The 22311-nt window shown below is 35.2% G+C and overlaps 1 protein-coding gene across 1 annotated transcript in view; it reads right to left on the reverse strand.

The window, feature by feature from the left end:
- The window catches only part of SEMA3C (semaphorin 3C), a 186685-nt gene that overhangs the window by 18106 nt on the left and 146268 nt on the right, over positions 1-22311 (reverse strand). Inside the window, exons 13-15 of the mRNA XM_067746073.1 lie at positions 10724-10812; positions 7707-7748; positions 4230-4387 (exon numbers count right to left, since the gene is read on the reverse strand). Of these exons, the coding sequence (XP_067602174.1) occupies positions 4230-4387; positions 7707-7748; positions 10724-10812 (289 nt within the window). The remainder of the gene's footprint in view (positions 1-4229; positions 4388-7706; positions 7749-10723; positions 10813-22311) is intronic.

A 22311-nucleotide genomic window follows, 5' to 3' on the forward strand; every position in this document is an offset into this window, starting at 1 on the left:
TTTGTTCTTTAGTTCTTCTAGATCTTTGTTAAACATTGCTTATATTTTCTCAATCCGTGCCTCCATTCTATTTCTGAGATTCTGGATCATCTTTACTATCATTACTCTGAATTCTTTTTCAGGTAGATTGCCTATTTCCTCTTCATTTATTTGGTCTTGTAGGTTTTTACCTTGCTCCTTCATTTGTGACATATATTTTTGCTGTGTCATTTTTTTTTTTTTTTTTATGAGTGGGATTGTGTTCCTATCTTACTGGTTCTTTGGCCTGAGGCTTCCAACACTGGAGTTTTTCGGCTATTGGGTAGAGCTGGGTCTTGGTGCTGAGACAAGGAACTCTGCGAGACCTCACTCTGATGAATATTCCCTAGGATCTGAGGTTCTCTGTTAGTCCAGTTGTTCGGACTCAGAGCTCCCACTGCAGGAGCTTTGGCCCAACCCTGGGTTTGTGAACCAAGATCCCGCAAAACACCTGGGGTGGCAAAAAAAAAAAAAAAAAAAAAAAAAAAAAAAGAATAATAGCAAAGTAAAAAATAAAATTAGACTAGGAAACTAACAGATATGTTAGGAAGAATATAAAAGTAAAAATGTAGATGAATCAACAACTGGAAGGTACATTAGTACCACAATAGTAAAAAAGAGGAGGAGGGAAAAGAAAAAAATCGGGGGGGGAAGGCCTTGGCTGTGGAAGGCAGGGCCTAAGCAAGGGTGAGGTTTGGGCGGTGGGTGGGGCCAAACCTCGCCCTTGCTTAGGCCCTGCCTTCCACAGCCAAGGCTGGAAAAGTCCCTGGGGGCTGTGGGGGTGTGGGGCTTAGGCTCAATGGAACAGAAGGGGCCCAGATGTGCCCCCCACCCCTGTTCTCAGAGGGCGGGGGACCTCACCTGGGATCCCAGCAGGCTTCTTGGGCATGAGTGGGCAGGGAAATGCCGTCCTCTCGTCTCCTGCTCCTCTGGTCTGGGAGGGCCCCTCCTGCCTGCCTCTCCTGATCTCCTTGGCCTCAGGGGCACAGATCCTATCTGGCTTCCACTTCTTCTATCCCCTCAGTCCCCCTACGTCCTGCTGGTTCACTTTGGGGTTCCTCCCATCTCCTTCAGCATCAGAGTCCCCCACCAGTGGCCAGCAGGTACCCTAGTTGTGGGGAGACACTAACTCTGCATCTTCGCACACGGCCATCTTGACTCCACCTCCTCTTTATACATTTTGGATAATAACTCCTTATAGGATATATGTTTTGCAAATATTTTCTCCCATTCAGAAGGTTGCCTTTTCATTTTGTTGATGGATTTCTTTGCTGTGCAGAAGCATTTTAGTTTGATATAGTCCCACTTGTTTATTCTTGCTTTCATTACTTTTGCTTTTGGAGTCAGATCCAAGAACTAATCACCAAGACATATCAATGAGCTTACTACCTACATTTTCCTTCAGGAGTTTTGTGGTTTCACGTCTTATGTTTAAGTCTTCAGTTCATTTTGAGTAAATATTTGGGTGTGGTGTACGAGAGTAGTCTAGTTTCATTCTTTTGCATGTGGCTGTCCAGTTTTCTCAATACTATTTATTGAAGCACCTGTCCATTCCACACTGTATATTTTTGGCTCCTTGGTTGTAAATTAATTGAGTATATATGCTTGGGTTTGTTTCTGGGCTCTCGTCTCTTCCCTTGATCTATGTGCCTGTTTTTATGCCAATGCCATACTGTTCTGATTACTCTAGCTTTGTAGTATAGTCTAAAGTCAGGGAGCATGATTCAATCAGCTTTTTCTTCTTCCTCAAGATTCCTGTGGATATTCAGGGTCTTTTGTGGTTCCATACAAACTTTAGGATTGCGTGTTCTATTTCTGTGAAAAATGTCATTGGAATTTTGATAGGGGTTACCTTTAATCTGTAGACCTTGAAATTATCCAGGCCACTTTTCCCTACTCCAGATTCATATTTCTAATTGCCTACACAACATCTCCACTTGAATATCTCATAGGCAGCATTAACTTAACATTATCTTTCTCTCCACAAACCTGCTCCTTCCACAGTCTTCTCTTTCTCAGGAAATGACATGTACATACTTCTGATGCTCAGTTCTGAAAACTTGCTCATTTTTGAGTCCTCTATTTCTCTAACATCCCTACATGTAATATGTCAGCAGATTCTGTGAACCCTTGAACCCTATCCAGAATCAGACCACTTTTGGCTACCTCCACTTCTATCATCCCTTTGCAAGCCAACATTGTATCTCACTTGGATCATTAGTTAGTAGCCTAACTGTCTTGCAGCTTCTATTTCTTCTTTCCCACATCTTCTTCCCATCTCAAGACTTCAATCACAGTCAAACCCAACCAGACGATCTTTTTAAACCAAAAGTCAAATAACATCACTCCTGAGCACAAAAACTCTCAGCAGTTTCCCATTTAACTCTAAATAAAGGACCTTCAGTGATTTACTAAGTCCTACGTCATTTGGCATTCTGATCCCTTTTCTTCCTACCCTTTTTTTTTCTCCCTACCCTTTTTTTTTCTCATTCCAGTATTGCCCCATTAGTCTTGGTGTTGTTTTTTGGACAATCCTGGCACACTTAAGCTTTAAGGATTTCTGGCCCCTCTCTCCGAAATGCTGTTCTCCCGAATAATGGTGGTATTACCTCATGGTATCATTCATCATCACATTCAAGCCTTTGTTCAAATATACCTTCAGTAAGGCCTCCCCTGCCCACCCATTTAACAATGCAATCCCCTGCTTCCACATGCCCTATCTCCTTTCCCTGCTCTTATAAAAGTTATAGGTCTTATCATTATTTGATATACTGGGGTGTTTCTTTCTTTATTTGTTAATTGTCTGTATTCCCCCTCTAGAACTTATTATCCCTAAGGCAGAGATTTTTGTCCTTTTGTTGTTAGTTTTTTTCCTGTTATATGCCTAGCTCTAGAATACTGCCTGGCAAATAATTGTTTCATGATACAAATTTATTGAAGTAATAGATAAAAAGATCAGAATAATCTTGATATGCAGAAGTGCTAGGGTTGTTTTAATCTGTCAAGTCCTTTAAGGCCTATATCTTTTTTGTTGTTGTTTGTTAGTTTTGTGGTATGCGGGCCTCTCACTGTTGTGGCCTCTCCCATTGAGGAGCACAGGCTCCGGATGTGCAGGCTCAGCAGCCATGGCTCACGGGCCCAGCTGCTCCGTGGCATGTGGGATCTTCCCGGACCGGGGCATGAACCCGTGTCCCCTGCATCGGCAGGCGGACTCTCAACCACTGCACCACCAGGGAAGCCCAGGCCTATATCTTTAACAGAGAATAAAGGAGGTATAAAACACCATCACCCCAGTGATTTTACTTGAAATATCACTGGTGCTCAAGGCTGGTCCTATTTGCTCTCTCCTGATGACCTGTGTTTTATAGGTTTTCCTCCTGTCACCTATTATGACCCATATCAAATTTTGACTGAAAATAGCTGTGACCTTGGTTAAACCTAAATTCTGCTTATTCTTTGTTCTATAATTTCACTACTGGTGTTTCCTTCCAACTTGGTGCAAGTTGGTTCAGAGTTTCCTGCCTAAGTCTTCTCTTGGATAAAAGGCACTATGCCTCAGACTGCCTTAACCTCTTAATCTAACCAGCAGTCATGCACTCACCATTCTAAGGGGTAAAGCATGGTCATCAAGGTTTTGAAAGTGTTCATGGTACCCATTCTGGAGCGATGCTCCTGTTGCCTGAAGTAGGACAAGCATTTGATTACAGGGGAATTAAGCGGCCAGGGAAATCCTAGGAAAGTTAGATTTAAGGATATCTGAAGCATATAAAACAAAAAAGATAAAAATTAGGTAATGTGAGAGTTAAATGCTGCTTGAAATATTTGAGGTGCGGATTGTGTTGCAGAGGAATGTTAAAAGGAGAAAGGAATTTTTCCAAAGTACTGCATTCTAATATGTCTGTGAGAATCTCAAGTTATAAAGCAGGGCCATTTTCTGTTTTGTTGTTGCTGTTTTTTTTAATATGTTAATCGCAAACTCCTAATTTATCTCCTCCCAACCCCCAACCCTCTGTCTCCCTTGGTAACCATAAGTTTGTTTTCTATGAATGGCCATTTTCTTTATTCAAAGACTACATATGGTGCTAAACTTAGCTACTACTTTTAGTATCATTTTACAGAGTACTGCAATAGAACTGATTTTAATAATGTGGAGCATTGCTTAATTGTCTGATGATGTCAATTTTGATTTTCAGCTGAATATTAATACTCACCGTTTCCCGGTTGGATAGAACCTAGAGCAAGCATGGCCATCCCAGGCGCAGTAAGGGTCTCTTGCCAGGCAGCAGTCAGCACAGGCTGTACCGTAGATGTGGCAGCGATGCAGAGATACTTGGGAAAGTCCTTCATTGGAGCTCACATACAACTGTTGCTATTAGAAGAATGATGGTGATTTATTTCAGATGTGGAAGTTAAAAGTGGACTTCCAGCAGGAACACAATATAATATATGCCCACAAACCCTTGGATTCATTTTGAAATAGACTAAAAACAAGAAGCAAAGTACAGAAGGGTATAAAGCCAAAATAAATAGAATTTTCCTACGTTAATATGCCTATAACATTACCACTTTCCTGTTTAAAAAAAAAGTTCAGAGCACCATGTAGAATGGTAATGTATTTTAGACATTGGGATTCATTGTTCTCTCAGATTTGAGCTAATGTATTACAGATTTAAATTATGATGTTTGCCTTTTTTCTTTGAATGCTGTCTCTTGGCAAAGCACAAGGCAGCTTTCTTATTCTTCAAGTCTGGCAAACCATTACCTTGTAAATTTGAAAAAGTAGAGTCTAAAATAAAGGGCACTTTTATGTTTAGAAAAAATAGATTGTAAATATTAGATAAAAATATTAGATTAAAAAAAATTTCACATGCCTTTGAAAGTGACTTATTACTGAGAGCAATTTTAAAATTATTTAGAAGACTGTAAGTATTTATATTTAGACATGTTTTAAACTTTCTGTATGATCTCAAGATCTTCAGCAGCCTAAGTCATAAATAAAGATTTCATCTTCCTTCATTTGTACAGTGGCAAGAGCTTATTATGATATTTCTCCAACTCTTTTAGCTGTGCATAAAGCCGTTCTCAGGAGTTGAAGGGATGTTTCTAATTCACAGTCCTTATTTTACAAAGGACTGATAATATGTAATTCAAGTTAACACAGAATTTCTAAGCTGGAACTTGAATACATGCACATGTGCACACACATGTGTGTGTGTCTGTATGTATATAAATTTAGAAATTATATATAAATTTAAATATTATATACAAATTATATATAAAAATATTTAAAAATTATATATAAATTTAAAAATTATATGTAGATTTAAAATTAAATCAGTGAGGGCACCATTGGTCTATCAGGTTCTGGAGGCACATCTCTGAGATTCAGATCCCAGCTACCACAAATTTGCTGGTTAACTTTTCTGAATCTCAGCTTCCTCTTTGGTAAGACTGAGACAATATAGCACTTACTCCATAGATTTTATGTAAGAACTAAATATAAGGGCTAACTCCACATAAAATGCTTAGAATAGTTTCTGGCACCTAAACGCTTAATGAATATTAAGCAATAGTATTAGTAAACTACCAATGAACAAGCTAGCAATTTATACATTTTCAATTCTAATTAATCATTTGAATCACATCTCAGCCTAGCACGTGTAATATAAAATAATTATTTTATTCAGATCAATGAATTTTTCAGAAAATAGGCTGAAAATTACTGATCCCCATTTGAGACATTCAAGCTATAAGAAAACAACTGCATGTTTTGACGATAATCATTTCTCTAGAAATATTTGAAATAAATGTTCATTGAGTACATTAATAAATAATACAGTGAATGCATCAACCTCATTAAAATATTTCAAGGAAACTTGTTTATTTGAGGAAAGGATACAGGTAATTCAATTCTAGAAATTATCTTTTTTATTAATCTATTTTCTGCTATATGGAATACAAGGATAAATTAGAGAATAAAGGAGCATAAAATGAAAACTAAAATTTTTAGTTTGAGCATTAGAGAAGGTACTAAATTCGTGGAATTTAAATATATATAAAATACCATTGGCAATTTGTAGTTCTTTCACACTGAAAAAATAATGCAATACATAGTTGTGTAAGTGAATTCTCCCCCAAATCAAACAATTACCTTGCCCTGAATCTGATTGCTTTAATTAAACATTTTAAATTACCTACAACATAAGATGTTGAAACAAATTTAATACTCAGTCTTTCCAGTGTATGTTTGTGCTGTACACTGCAATTTAATGGAATGGATTGTGTATTACAAGTTCACCAGTTGAATTATGAGCTGAAACCTATAATTGTATACTGTACTATTATGTCACACAAATGGCTTTGTGTCCATTTTGAATCTTGCTCTGATACTTTCTCCTTCCATTAAACTACTGTAAACAAAGGGATTCCATGCTGACTTCAAAGACAATTCTGACTTGGGATCAGCTCCCTAGGACACTGGGGAAAATGACAAATGGCTTCTGGTTACTTGGGAAAATGTTTGTTATGCACCATACAAACATTTTTACAGATGAGATCTTTAGCTCCCTTGTACCCTATTTATTTTTCTTCATAAAATTTAGTCAAGTGAAAAGAGTACGAGACTAACTGTGGAATACTTCTTTATCTGTAACAGACCAAATATGGTGAAGAACACTAAAGTTATATCATCAGTTATGCCAACACATAAAACCTTTATTCCATATTCCAAGAAAAATAAGTCTTAGGCTCTTACAAACAGCAGTTACCGAAGACCCACTTTGTTTTAGGTCATTTATATAAGTTAACTCATTTGTGAGAAAGCATTACCTTGCAGAGGCAGAAATTTAGGTCAGTGAAGTAAAATAATTTGTTTATAATTTAAGGTCACGTTGGGGTTCAAATGCATGTCAGTCCCATTCTGAAGCCTACCCCATTTTTGACTATACTGCTCTGCCCCTTAGAACTTTTGTTTTAGAGATAGCAACTTTGGAGTCTGGAGAGGTGCATGTTTTGCACATGTAGAGATTGGAATTGGGCTTTTCCTCTCCATGATCATTGTGTATTTGCGTGTGAAGGCACAAATTAGAAGATCAAACATTTCTGATAATCATAGTAAAACATTTATTCCCCAGATCCTGAACCCTGATATGGCTTAGATTTGAGACATTCAGATTTTTTAAATGACATGTAAACCCTATAAAATAGCACTTCCTTAGAAATAAGCATAAAAGAATGTACTGCATATTTCAAACATGTGACAGCAACAGGAACTCAAAAGAGGATTGATTACTCATTCCAAGTCCCTGAGAAGGTTCGTGATGCTACAGTAGCCCAAACATTATGCTAAATTCTTCCTTCAGAAAGATTATTTTTATTTTGGTTGGCTTCATACACTGTAATATTTGAGAATAGAGGATATACAAATGTTGGAATATCTTGCTGCATATATATATATATATATAAATATATATATATATTCTACTCTGATGAACTTCTGTACAAAAATAAGCCTATTTTGTCCTCCACTAAAGCTAAATTCCATATCAAAATTAAGTGTGTGGTATACTATGAACAGTATTAATTATTTTGCTAATAGTAAAATTAAATTTTCAGAAATTATAAAATACATTCTTCCACAATAGTAAAATTTTTATATACAAAGAAAATAAAAATGGGGTTGTTTTTACCTTTTTGGATGAAATTTTCATTGTTGTTACAGGAGCATGATTCTAAAAAAGTTAGAAAAACATTGTTAGTTGCTCAAATAATCCTTAAAACAGATTTTACATTCAAAAACTTTTCTTGTTTCTGTTAAAATTCAAGAAATCATCATTTCTCTCTATACGCACATATAGTTTCAAAGTTTAGCAGTAATTGTCTATAAAGTACATTTCCTCTGTTTGGAATAAGGACAGATTTGTTACACAAATATAGGCCTAAACTAAAAAATGTGGCAATTATAACACATCTATCAATATAGTCATTAGAAAAAAATGAAAATTTGAGAAATTTCAGAGAATTGAAAAAACTGTATCTTGGAATATTGAACACAGTGCATAACTCAGGATTGGATCTGGGTACTTGGGGTGGGGGGCTGTGGAATGGTACCCCTCCTCAACACAGCACTTTGCATAAGATACTATTGTTCAGCTGCCAAATGTTGCTATGCCAAGAAGTATTTGCCTGAGCCATACTTATTCTCTTTGTTGAATACAAAGAAATATTGTTAGGTAAGGTCCTCTTTTGATAAATGTGAATTAGTGAAAGAACCTAAGAGTTATCTGAAATAGTCATCCTTTCTGAAAGTTCCTCTATTCTTAACTTTACTTCTTAAACATTATTAGTTCCTTTTAAAAATTAAAAATTAGACTCGTGATAACCTGATAAAGATGTGTGAAGTTTTATTTGAATAAGTCAAGTGGCAACACACTGTCAAAGTCAACTGTGCCCATAATTATTTCACTTTCTGGAGTTGTGTGTTCCTACAAACATTTTAAAAAGAAAATGGTGATATCTTTAAATACTCAGTTGCAACAGATCATGACATTCATTCAGAAATATACACACATACAAAACAAGTTTTGCAATTTATATCCACCTAGGCAACTACTAATAGTTGTACCTCCAATTCAAATTAAGTTTAGGGAAGTTGGACATATTTTCAGAAAATATTCTGAACAGAGGATTAAAAAATATATTATGGTTCTGCGCTCTTTAAAAACAAAGTGCCTGGTTTTTACATTGAGTTTCCTGCAGTATATCAGTGTAACACTTAGCTAAGGAATTTATTTCAGTTTAAATGTATTATTTCCTCAAGTGCCCATCACAGTATATCATACACACCCAATTATTTTCACCTCACCTCAGAAAATGTGACACAAACACCACGCTGAAGACAGTAACTGTATTTGGTAACTGTTTCTCTCAATTTAGCCATATCAATCACTGGCAAACGCATCCAGAAGGAAGCTCAAACTTCTTTAGTCTCTCTTGGGTTGATGTCTCGCAACATGCATTTTGACTGACTCCATTTTTCCACTGAGAGTTTATTCTTTATGATATAACACCAGCATAACTCATAAGTAGTTAGCACATGATCAGAATAACTCTCATTTCTACGACCTTTCCATAGAACATATGTAAAACTCAATTAATGTTTCCTTATTATCAAACTCACTTAATTAATGTTTGTGTCAAACTCACTTAATTAATGTTTCCTTATTATCAAAAAAATATATTTCAGAATTAAAAATGGAGTGCTGCAATACGGCCTTTTTGCTATTTTCAAGAAAACTACTGAATAAGGTACTTTATATTATTTTGGCCATCCAAGTTGTCCCTATTGAATTGAATGAGAAGAAATATATATATATTATACATAAAATGCAGTTTTGGTTAATCCAATGAAACAATCAATTTCTTTACAAAGCAAGGCATAGAAAAGGCACTTAAATGCACATAGTTAATATTTTATGAGCATAATTTTAATGCACTAACCACAAGGAACCTTATGCCAAAGTTAGTCTAGCATTAAAAATTGTAACCTTAATAACATATTGGGAAATTGCCAGAATTCCTCAGTTTCTGTATTTGATTTGATTTTTAAAATAGTTCTTCATATTTAAAATGTATTAGTAAAATCTAATATCATTGTATCTTGATCGCTTATGTGCTTATAAATCCAATATTTTTAGTGACTGGGGGAATATATATTAAGTTAATACATTCTGAGTCCACTCAACAAAGCAAGGCAACTTACTGGACTAGCAATAGGCTGCTCCCAGGGGCTTTGAAGTGCTATTTTTACTCCAGTATAGGCTGACTCTGGTCTTTTGGTGTCCGTGGCCATTGTTTCTTAATTGGTTTAGTTGGAAATAGAAGTTTGCTGTAGGATTGATTCCATACCAAACTTTCTTTGAAATCCTCTGGCTGTGCTTTACCCATCTTTCCAAATCAGGTAGGAGGGACCACTTAAATTGCAATGACCTATACTTTAAGGAGAGAAGGATTTGCAGGACATAATGTACCAGCTCTCCAGGCTCACAGACACATAAAGAATTGGCACTCTGCCCTCAGTAGGTTACATCTTACAGGACTGAATTTTCTTCTATGTGCCTTTTTTTTGTTGTGTTTTCTTTTTCTTTTTATCCCAAATTCAAGGACAAAGAGAGTAATACAATGCAATCTCAATTTCAGACAGAACATGAAGTTTTAAGAGACAACATTTGTTTTATTTAACTAGAGTGACATTTGAGTTGAAAGCAATAAAATAAGAGAAAACAGCAGTTTTTCTTGAAGTTACTGGCTAAAAAAATATGAGAAAGTTTATCTAACAATCAATAATGTGGAAGAATTTGGGTCTCGGTGGCTTGTGAAGCAAATGATAAAAGCCCTTTCATGGCAAATCTTCTGGACCTTGACCACAAGAACTCATTTTTTAAAAATAATGATGACCACAATTCTTCAAGTTGTGATGATAGCTAAAAAACTAATTCTTTTATGCTAAGATAACTTAAAATGTTAAAAATTACTTCAGAAGAATATTTGTTATTTCTCATTTTATCTGGTGTTTCCTACCCTCAAAAATTTATAACATTCATTTATTTGATCTTTTATCAATTTTTTTCCCTCCCCAAGTGATTGTAAGATTAAAGAGTTGCATTTATCATGCGTGTGCTGGGGCTAATAGAATAGATGTTCAAACCTTAAAGACTTCCAACTCCTCCAGAATGAGCTCACCGCTGGCAGAGCTGTTAGAAGGAAGAACAACAACCTTCTGCACAGTACCTCGATCTAAATCAGAGAAAGAAACAATGAGATGTAGGAAACAAAGATATTTAGACATAAGACTACTACTGGCTTAGAATTTAGAATATTGTTTATGTAAATACTTAGTCATCAAAAAAGAGATTACATACATTGAGCTATTACCATTTTCTGATTTCATTATAAATCTCATGTGTTTAAATTGAGATTATGTAAAATTCAAAAGGAATTAATAGGAACATCTTATATTTTGCATATATTTGGTATAGTCATAATTATGAGAGAAGAAAGGAATGTCCAAATGTCTTATGAAGTTCAAAGTTCTGTTTCTGAACCAAGTGTGTATTCTTGAAATAGTAATACATAACTTTAAGTTTGGCCCTTAAGAATATTACTCCTCCTAACCAACATTATAAAGTGACACTCTCATATTTTTGTTAAAATTGACACATAATGGTTTGATTATCGGAGAAAAAATTACTATGAATGAGTTTTTATAATAATTTTATTATAAATCATTAGTACTAGAAATTGACATTTGACCTGTAGCGGTGAGAGATTTTAGACATGGTAAAATGTTTCACTCACAATTCAAAATAATTTTCAAAGCAGAAACATAGCTATGGCTTTATTTCAGATGTGGACACCTATTCATAGAATAATTCTATGATTTTCACAATTATCTTTATCAGTTGGGAATGTTTCTTTGGGTATTTTTAAAATATAGGGAAAATTTCAAAATTACATGAGTCGAATAAACTTAAGCAAATAAAAAACCTACTTGTATTTCTCAATTATAGATTGCCCAAAACAGAGACGCCCAAATAAATGTACTATATACAGAAAATGTTACTTATGTCAAGATTTTTTTTTTTTTTTTTTTTTGCGGTACGCGGGCCTCTCACTGTTGTGGCCTCTTCCGTTGTGGAGCACAGGCTCCGGACGCGCAGGCTCAGCGGCCATGGCTCACGGGCCCAGCCGCTCCGCGGCACGCGGGATCCTCCCTGACCGGAGCACAAACCCGCGTCCCCCGCATTGACAGGCGGACTGTCAACCACTGCGCCACCAGGGAAGCCCTATGTCGAGATTTTTAATTAAAATTGTTTCATATGTAACATAAGCATTTTCTAAACATATAATTATGCCACTCTACCAATCACTTAAATTTTAGGTTTAAAAGAAGCTAGTTGAAATTTAGCAATGTGGAGTTAAAGCAAATTCGTGAGTGATCTGAGAAAGCAAAAATATATTTCCTCACCAAAACATGTTTCCATTAAAATTAATGAGCTGCTTCATGAGTATCAAGTCATCACTGTTAAAGTATGAGCATATAACTGTGAATTTATAATTTGGATAGGCACATTATCATCAACAGATACTAAAACATTTTCTAATTCTGTTGAGAAATGTCACTAAGAAGAGGTAATTTGAACTGAGCTGTACAGGACTTTACAACTAGGAATCATTTAGTGATGAATACCAATACCACTAATCTCAAATCTCACATCTCAAGCTGGGCGATCACACAGGTAAGCATTACTCTAACATATAAGATCCTATTTATTGTTTATAGTTTCTATTTTATGAACCTAACTGGAAGATAAAATAATTCTTAATAAAAAATAAACTCTACTTTAAAATTTTACCAACTAACAAACTAAAAAATTAAAACCTACTAAATAATAATAAAAATCTTTATACAGAAAAACGACAGAGATTTTGCCAGAACAAGCCTTGAATCTTGTGAGACTGCGAAGTTTAAGTACCTGATCTTTGAAGTTTCAAACTACGCTCTGTAATTTAAAATTCTCTTCTTAAGCCATACTCAAAAATAAACAAAAATCCTAAAGATTGGCAGGCTCTAGGTGTAATTAAGAAACTTGGAAGTTTCTCTGTTTCACCGTTCAGCTTCCTAAGAATTAGCTCTGTACCAATCTGTACTATTTTCTTGGAAGATAATTAATGCAGGTATGAATTGGAAGCGAAAAAACATTTGGGGATATGGTGCAGAGACACATCACAATTGAAAATGGATAAATGTGATTGAAGGTGTTCCCCATTTTCTATTAACAATTCATCACAAAGAACAGTGTAAACTTCGACAGAAATAGAATATACCAAAAACCCTAAAATTAAAGCCTTGACATTATAACAGCTAGGGCAGGATTTGTGTGGTATTGTGTGTGTGTGTGTGTGTGTGTGTGTGTGTGTGTGTATGTGTGTGTGGTGTGCCTGTGTGAGTGGGTGGGTGAAAGATGAGGGCATAAAACTATCTTTGTTTTAGGTCATGTTATCATAAAGATCACACTCTTTTTTTAAGTCACAACAGCGTTTTACGGTTCCCTGCTGAAGCTTGCAAGGATCACTGCCATTCTACATGACAGCAATGACCACTTCTTGAGTAGAGACTGAGCAGAAGCAATGTATAACCAACAGCCCCAAATAAAGCTGCATGAGAGGAAATCTTGATTACAGGAGTTCCCAAAGATAAAACTATCAGCTTTGAAAATAATTTTAAGTATTCTCAAATGAGAGAACTGGCTACTTTTTTACCTAACGTTTTAACTAACTATGAGAACATTATTCTACATAAATCATCATTTCTTCTGAAAAAGCCCACAACAATCATATTTTATTCATGCAATTTATAAAATATTACACAAAGAGCAGCTATAAAAATGGGCTAATAAAAAGACAATGCAAAACTTGGTTTTGACTCATTTGAAATGAAAGATAGAACACCACCTTTATTTATTGTTTGCCTTCCTATTTTAGTCATTTTTTGTTTTGCTGGTAATGATGAGTAGATTTCCCTTTAAAAAGTAAAAAAAAAAAATTTAAAGGTTAAAAAATATATTTTTCTACCTAGTAAAATGTCAACTTATCTGAAATTCTTACAGAAATATAAGTAAATTTAAATATTGGTAATGTTTCTACCTCAAAATCAAGTTTAAATAAAATCATAGAAATGCAAGATCCCCACAGTGAAACAAATATTTATTGGATGCCTACTATGTGCCTGGATCTATGATAAAAATATATCATTTCAAGAACGTAAATATGCATTTTAATTCCTTTACTTTTCCACATTTAGACTTGAATTGGTACTTTATGAGGTAGCATATCTGCAGAGTTCTTCATTACACTGGTTCAATTTTCATCAGTGTGTCACAAATGAACATATTTGTTCTCATACTACATATTAAAGCTTTTTATACATAAATTAGAAGTCTCAAATTTGTGGATTCAATATGAATGGAATAGCTTTAGATCCTTGTGAGAATCATCACTATTAACAGTTGTTAATTGGATTTTATGAGACCTTGAACTTTTATAATTTGGGGGGGGGGGTCTTCTTTAAGTAAAATAATACATAAACACAAAAACAGAGTTGTTTGGACCTTTCCCAAACAGTTACAAATGAGGAATTCTAAAGTTTCTGGTAAGTCCACCTCTGACAATTAGCCTAGTTTTCTAAAAAAAGAAAGTTTCTATAAAACTGGACAATGATACTTTCTTTAAATTGAAGAATCTCTAATTATCCAATGAAATCTCATCTACAATATCTTATCACTACAATTTTATTATCCAAGATCAGTTTTTCACAAGTTAGCAAAAGGCTGGAAAATTCTTCTTTAGTTGAATGCAAATAGCTCTACCTCCCTCTTTATTTTATCCATTGGCCTTTCTTCTACAGCTGCCAAGAATATACAGTACTCAATCTCTTTTTCACATCCTCTCCAAGTGTATCTTTATACCCTCCATACTCTGTTTCTCTGGTCTAAGCATGAGCACTCTATTCAAGTAAATCTTATTCAAATTCAAAATCAGATATTTTTACCTGCCTTTCTCTGAACACCCTGCAGTTTGGGATTATCCTATTTAAAATGTGGTGCTCAGAATTATACATGACTATGCAGTTTTTTTACCACAATGCAGACCTCACTGAAGGGACTATTTATTTATTTATTTTTTTTGTGGTACGCGGGCCTCTCACTGTTGTGGCCTCTCCCGTTCCGGAACACAGGCTCTGGACGCGCAGGCTCAGCGGCCATGGCTCACGGGCCCAGCCGCTCCGCGGCATGTGGGATCTTCCCGGACCGCGGCACGAACCCATGTCCCCTGCATCAGCAGGCGGACTCTCAACCACTGCGCCACCAGGGAAGCGCTGAGGGGACTATTTAAAAGACACAGCAGGAGTTCTAGTTGGTCAACGACTTAGGTGATTGGTCAGGATCTCCAGCACTTGGACCCTCATAAACAGAGATCCCAACTGTAGTGTACACATTTACAAGGCTCTACTCTAGACGTCTTTATATTTCTGCTCCTCTTACAAACTGCCAGACTCCCACAATCTCCAGTTCAGAGTCTCAAGAGGCAGATTTAATTTGGTCCAATTTAGTCATGATGAAGGCACACTGCAAACTGTGGCTTGGTGGATAGATCAGTTGTCAAGTGCTAATGTGTCATTTCAATCAGTTATGGCACCAGGAAGGAGCCAATATATATATCACCCATGGTTGCCCCTTAAATTGGCCCATGTTAATGGGAAAATTTCTCTCAAAATGCAGTCATGGTAGACACCTTTGGTTTCTTTTCTAAACATACTCACAAAACCTCAGTTCCATATAGAGAAAATACTTTTGAGGTATCCTTGGGATGAACCATTCACTACTAAGTAAATAAAAGGACTTGGGTTGTCTTCCACCCATTTTTACTCATTGGTTCAACAAGAAATTACTGAGTACCTTCAGTATGTCAGGCACTATCACCAGTATGAATGCAAAGATAAAAGGGCATGGCACTCAAGAGCTCACAGTCTAAAATTTACAGTTTTTTTTTTTATGGTTTTTTGAATAGTGTGTTCCCACTAAATGTTAGTCATTGAAAAATATGCATTCCGGAATGTCCATAGAATTCCCAATTACTTATGTCTACATAAAGCCATCTCTGAACCCTTTAGCTTGAAGATGATAATATATATAGTTATCAAATACCTTCCTTCTGGCGGTAGTGAGAATGGCATTCCTTGAATATATGCAGCATAAATTCTTTTTGCTTTTGATCTGCAGAATTGGGATATAGCTTATATTTCCTTGGGTAAAGCACCTTGCCTACAATATAGTTAACAGTTTGCTTGTGTGCAAATGTAAATAATAATTATAACTTTTGTAATGGATATCTGTTACTAAGGTCTACCTAGAATCACTTCCCCTTTCTTGGTAATAACACCCTGAGACATCTTTTGGAAACAACACCTCTCTCATTCTCAGTCTACATGGTTAAGGAGTGCAGTATCTCTCTTTCAGCCCCAGGGAGATGCCATGACTTAGGCCTGTGCAATTAGAACATCTCTTTGCCCCTATGATTCATGCAGGAGTGGGCATAGAAACAAGTCAGGGCCTAGCCCTCCTTGGGAATTAGATAGGTGGGAGCCTCTTTCTTTCTGAGATCAGGACTGTTAAAGACTTGTAAATTTGGAGGTGCTGAGGCCATCCCTGCTACCACATGCACAGACTCCATTTGAGAATAAAGAGGAAGGCAGAGCTGAAAGTTGGTAAGATAAATTCCTGAAAACATCCAATTAGCACAAATTCAGCTATATCTGAGGCTGCCTCCTGCATTTCCCAGTTGAACACACAAAAAAAATTATTATTCTTTAACTAGTTTAAGTAAAGCATATGGTCACTTTCAGTTGAAAGAGTTCTGACTAATAAATCTAAATGAATAATACATGCAAATTGCTTAGTATGATGTCTAGTGCATAGTATACCCTCAATAAGTGCAAATTATTTTTTATTTGTAGCTCGACCACTTACTAAACTTTTGACATTATTGGAGTCACTATTTTTTCTGAACCCCAATTTTCTTATCTGTGAGATATACATAATAGGCATGCCTTGAATACATTAAAGCATTGTGACATGAATCAAGCAAGACACATCTTACAAGTGATTTGCATAATGTAAACTGATATACAACGATAGCATAGGAGACTCACCAACCCATATTAGTGCTCTTAATTTTCTTCTACTTCATTGAATCTTTAAAGAAAATTCCCCAGACAAACTTCTTTCCTGTATTATATATTTTATAACATCTAGGTGTTCTTTTTCTTTCTAGTACAACAGATCATAGCAATACTATCCTTAAACCTTACCACTGTCTCCAGATGAGAGAACAGCTTGCATTTATAGCACAGTATAAACAAGTGATGAAACATAACTCATTGCCTGCAGGTCATTTGAACAGTGTATGTGTATCTGTCTACTGAGTCTCCTCTAAACTAGTCCTTAGAGGTTTCCCTAGAAACTGCTCTGCCAAGCTGTCTGCTTGCCCTTGGGCTTCTGGCTGCCTGGGGATTTGGGAGAACACTGCCTCCTTAATCAGATTTAGTCAGTCCCTTACCCCTGGTTATTCTTTAAAAATATTCTAGTCAGGGTTGGCTTCATGGGTGTTAGACTTGTTCAGTCACACATATTTCTGTGGTCAGAAGGGTTCATATTTAGTTTAATGCTCTGTTGTCACCTCCTTGAAATTCTTAATAATTTTAAACAAGAAGCCATGAATTTTCATTTTGTAGAAGGCCCTGCAAATTACGTAGCCAACCTTATTCTAGGTGTTGGTAATTAAAGCTAGCAATTTGTACCAGCTAAGGAGGGACCTCATTCAATTTAGTAAAGACAAACATACAAATTCCAAAGTCATATACTTAACTGTTTCCTCCTTTTTCTCAATCTTCACTATAGTGTCTCTAAATGTCAACCTAAGAAGCCCTTTGCATGACTTCAGAGGTTAATTATTGCAGGAAAATCAGTTCTAGTGTTTATTAATTAAAATTAGTATTATCTAAGATAAAATCACTATATTTGTTAAATAACAATACTTTTTAAATTATAGTTTTCTGCACCAATTTATTAAAATTAAGAAATATATTATAAAGCCAAAAAAGAACTGCAAAAGCTCTGTTTGGCAAATGAAAGCTTTATAGACAATATAGGGAAGAATGAAATGACTAGATACCTTACATTGTTAGTTTCTATAATTAGACCTTACCAATTGGCTGCTTTAGTTCATGTTAGTTAAAATATATATTCATAATAGATTTCTTTCTCCTGTTAGTTTATCAAACTGCTGCTACATTCTTTTAATAATATTTTTTAAAATTTGAGAATAAAACTGAATCTTAAGTTTATAAAATCTTTATTAGTAGTTTACTGAATACACCTTTAAGAGGTGTCAATTCTATTCATGTATGACCCCCCCCTTACTATATATATATATAGTATAAATGTATATGTATATATATTTCTAAACTAGGTCATTTAGCACAATTTCTCACACTTAGCAGAGCTTTTCACACTCAATAGGTTATCTAAATGCTGTGATGTTGACACCTGCAGCTTCAGCCCTTGGGCAGTTAGAGCCCTAGTTGGTCATCAAAGGCATCTCAAGTATCTCTATTTGAAGGGAGGTCCTTGGAAAGACAGTATCAACAAATGCTATCTATTCAGCCTCTCTCTGAGTGTGATAATGTTAAAAAGTTTGTAGGAAAAAAAAAAAGTTGGTAGGGTTGAATAAATTTGGATAGTACTAGATTAACCTAAGTTAAATAGGTTTCTTTGCTCTTTACTACAGAACCTTTCAGAACTATAAAATACTTTTCCACATTGTGAGGAAAATATAATATTCAGTGACTTTCAAGTTTATTTGCTGATACCATTAATTTCATTTGACTCCCAAGCACCTACCACCCTTTTAGATACCATGTTCTTTTAGATACTCTTAGATAATCTTTTAGATTATCTTTTAGATTATCTTTTAGATACTCTTAGATAATCTTTTAGATACTCATGCTCTTTTAGATACCATGTTCTATTATACAAATAGTTTCTCAAAGTGTTGTGTTCAGTCCACCTCATTAAAAAAATTAGGAAGTTTCCAAAAAATTTTGATGTTGATTCCCACGTCAGATCACAGATTTATAATTTTTAAAAGTGCTAATTTTAGGGCTTCCCTGGTGGGGCGCAGTGGTTGAGAGTCTGCCTGCCGATGCAGGGGACGCGGGTTCGTGCCCCGGTCCGGGAAGATCCCACATGCCGCGGAGCGGCTAGGCCCATGAGCCATGGCCGCTGACCCTGCGTGTCCGGAGCCTGTGCTCCGCGGCGGGAGAGGCCACAACGGTGAGAGGCCCGCGTACCGCAAAAAAAAAAAGTGCTAATTTTAAATAAGCTTTACAAAATAAATATATATCTGTTCAAACATTTGAAAATCACAAAAGATGAACATGTACTGAAAAAGCTACTAAATTCATTTTAAAATATCTTATTGATTTTTAATTTTTTTCTGCCTAAGTTCAGCTAAAATAACATATTTTCTCTGAATATATAAAATTAATGACTTATCTGGAATGTACTAAAATATTCTGGGAGTGTCCCCAAGCAAAATTATAATAAAAAGTTTCAGATATTTTGAAAATCATACTGTATATGATTTGTATGTAAAAGTGTACATGTATGAAAAAGTATATATATTTAAAAAGTGTATATACATATACATATGAAATTACAAAAATACCCACTTAATCTCCAAACATTAAAATAATGTTAAACCTAGAGCTGGTATGGATATAAAGAAATAGGTATTTTCATACACATTTGGTAGAAATGCATTCTGAAAAATCTTTCTGGAGGGCAATATGGCAGTTGGTCATGATGCAGTAACTGATACTAGAATATCCTTTTTGTAAGAAACAACTATAAAACTGGATGAGTTATATGAGACAATTCTTTCTAGGTAATGGATAACAGACAGTACAAGACTAAAAGAAGAAAAAAATTCACAAGGTGGTCTTCATGATTACGCCACTTTCTGCCTGGGAACAATTTCTCAACAGAGGTGCAGAGAGCAGGTGTCCAAGTAGTGCAGAGTAGTCCCACTGCGATGAGAATGCAGGTATGAGAATTTAGGGCAGCAGAAGCAAATTAATTCTCTGGCACATGGTATCAGAGAAAGGGAGGTGTCCAGAAAACGGGTTCTAGAAGGCCATGTGAAAATCCCCTGTGGGTCTATGGCTAATTCCTGGGCTATACATTTGCAGGATGACACTCCCAAAGCTTAACAGATTGCAACTCTTATTAGGAGTATGGAACAGACAAATTATGGGTGCAGCAGCTCTGGAGAAGAGCAATCCTGGTTTAATTGGAGCTCTGGCTCTATTAGAGTAGACAGATTGCATTAATACCTTGTTAAAAATCCTGACATCCAGATGACACAGGAAGGTTGACCCTATAAGAGTAAGCGTCACATTCTAGAGTTAAGAACTACGTTAGGTCTGCCCTAACACAACTTGTAACCAAGATCTGACAAGAGTTACAAGGGAGAGAGTTAGGAGTTTGAGTCCTGCTAAATTAGAATGCTTGAGCACAAGAATTTTAACAGAGAGTAAAGCAAGTCTAAACAAATTCAAGGTGATCAACTAATAATTGACTTCTTGAACCTAAAGGCAAGTTATTATCTACAATGTCCAGTATCAACAGCAACAAAAATTATTGTATGTGGAGAGAGACAGAGAGAGGGAGAGAAGAGGAATGAATACATGAGTGGTTAGTCTTCGGGAAGAAAAAGAAGTTAACACTATCCAAGATGTTGAACTTAGCAAGCAGAAACTTTAAAGCAGCTATTATAGCTATTATAACTATGTTCAAAAAATTAAAAGGAAATCAGAAATGAAAAGAAGTTATGGTCTTAACGAATGAACAGACAAGAAAAATTCAGCAAAGAAATAAAAACTATAAAAAGTCAAATGGATATCTTAGAACTAAACTATAATAACTAAGATAAAAGATCAATTTTATAGACAATAGCAGATTGGGGTTGAAAGAAGAAAATCAGTGAACTTGAAGCCAGATCAATAGAAATTATCCAGTTGCAAGAACATAGAGAAAAAAATTGAAGATAAACAGAGTCTTTTGGTCATGCCTGACATTACTGAATGGTCTAATATATGTGTAATTAGAGTTCTGAAAGGAGAATAAGGAGAGACTGGGGAAGAAAAAACTATATGAGGAAATAATGGCTGAAAATTTCCCAAATTTAGTGAAAAATAATATGTTGTAGATCTAGGAATTCTGTGAGACCCTAGCTAAATAGATATAAAAAGAGCCACGCACAGGCACATTATATTTAAATCGCTGAAAACAAAACTTATAGAAAGAAAACTTTGAAAGCAGCCAGAGAAAAAAAGACATTATGTCATAAGAACAAGGAATATAATTATTGCTGACTTTTTATTATAAACAATGGAGCCAGAAGATAATGGAGTGACCTTTTTTTAAATACTGAAAGAAAAAAAGAGTTAACCCATAATCTTATACCCATTGAAAATATTCTTTAAATAGTAAGATGAAATCAATCATTTTTTAGATAAATAAAAGCTGGGAAATTTTGTTGCCGGCAGACCCCCTTCATTTGAAGAAATGCTAAAGGATGTCTTTTAGTCAATGGAAATAATACAAAATAGAAACAGGTTTATAGGAAGAATAAAGGGAATCAGATATGACCTCTTTCCATTAGGGCTGATTGGTTTGTAGATACGTTTTGGAACTTCTGCAGCCATTTGTAAACATGAGAAAAGTTAACCTAAGAACAAAGCTGATCTCTGCTCCCTGCTAAGGAGGACAGAGCCAAAAACTCCAAAGAAAGAAGCTGGGGTCTTGGTCAAACAACATGTAAAACCACTCTACAATTGTGTTTTTCAGTTTTGTGAACCAATAAATCTGTAACAAAATGTAAGTAATAATATTTATGAGAATCTTAAGTGACAGTAAAATAAAATATCCCTCTCTTCTCTTCCAAATATGCCAAGCAGAGCTATTTGTGATATCTTACAGGGTAAAAAAATAATTAGTGTATATATAGTATAATCCCTCTGTATAAGTAGTGGGTTACACTAAATTTTTAATATGGGCTTATAATCTTTTTTCTGCAACTCTAAATTTCAAAAGTTTTTTTTTTTTTTTTAAGTGCTTTGGTGGTAAAATCTGCCCTGACTTGAACTCCTTTGGTCACAAAATTTGACCTGCACTTACTTAAGGCTATTTATGGTCTTTATTTATTACACTTGGTTTGAAGATTTCTATGTTTCACTGTAGAAATAGTACTGTGCATTTCACTGTGATCCAAGGTTCTACAAGCCATTTAATCTAATATATATGTACACATTACCTTGTCTTATTCACATACTTCTTAATGCTGAAATACACTTGGTTTCAAATTACGGAATACAAACTAGGATTGTTTTTTCTTTTCTTTTTCTTTGTTCATCTATTTCCTTGATTAAAAAACATTTAGCTCATGCAATGAAAAATAATAATTTAAGAGATATAATTAAGTAAAGCTATAGATCGAAATAATGTTCTGGTTATTACTAAAAAGATAAAGTAGAATGTAAGTATTCAGAAGTAAACTAAAGCTACTGTATAATTCAGGACACTGCTATTGAGTCTGCCCAACATCAGTTACATT

The sequence above is a fragment of the Pseudorca crassidens genome, chromosome 8 (genome assembly GCF_039906515.1).
Source record: "Pseudorca crassidens isolate mPseCra1 chromosome 8, mPseCra1.hap1, whole genome shotgun sequence".
Taxonomy (NCBI): Eukaryota; Metazoa; Chordata; class Mammalia; order Artiodactyla; family Delphinidae; genus Pseudorca; species Pseudorca crassidens.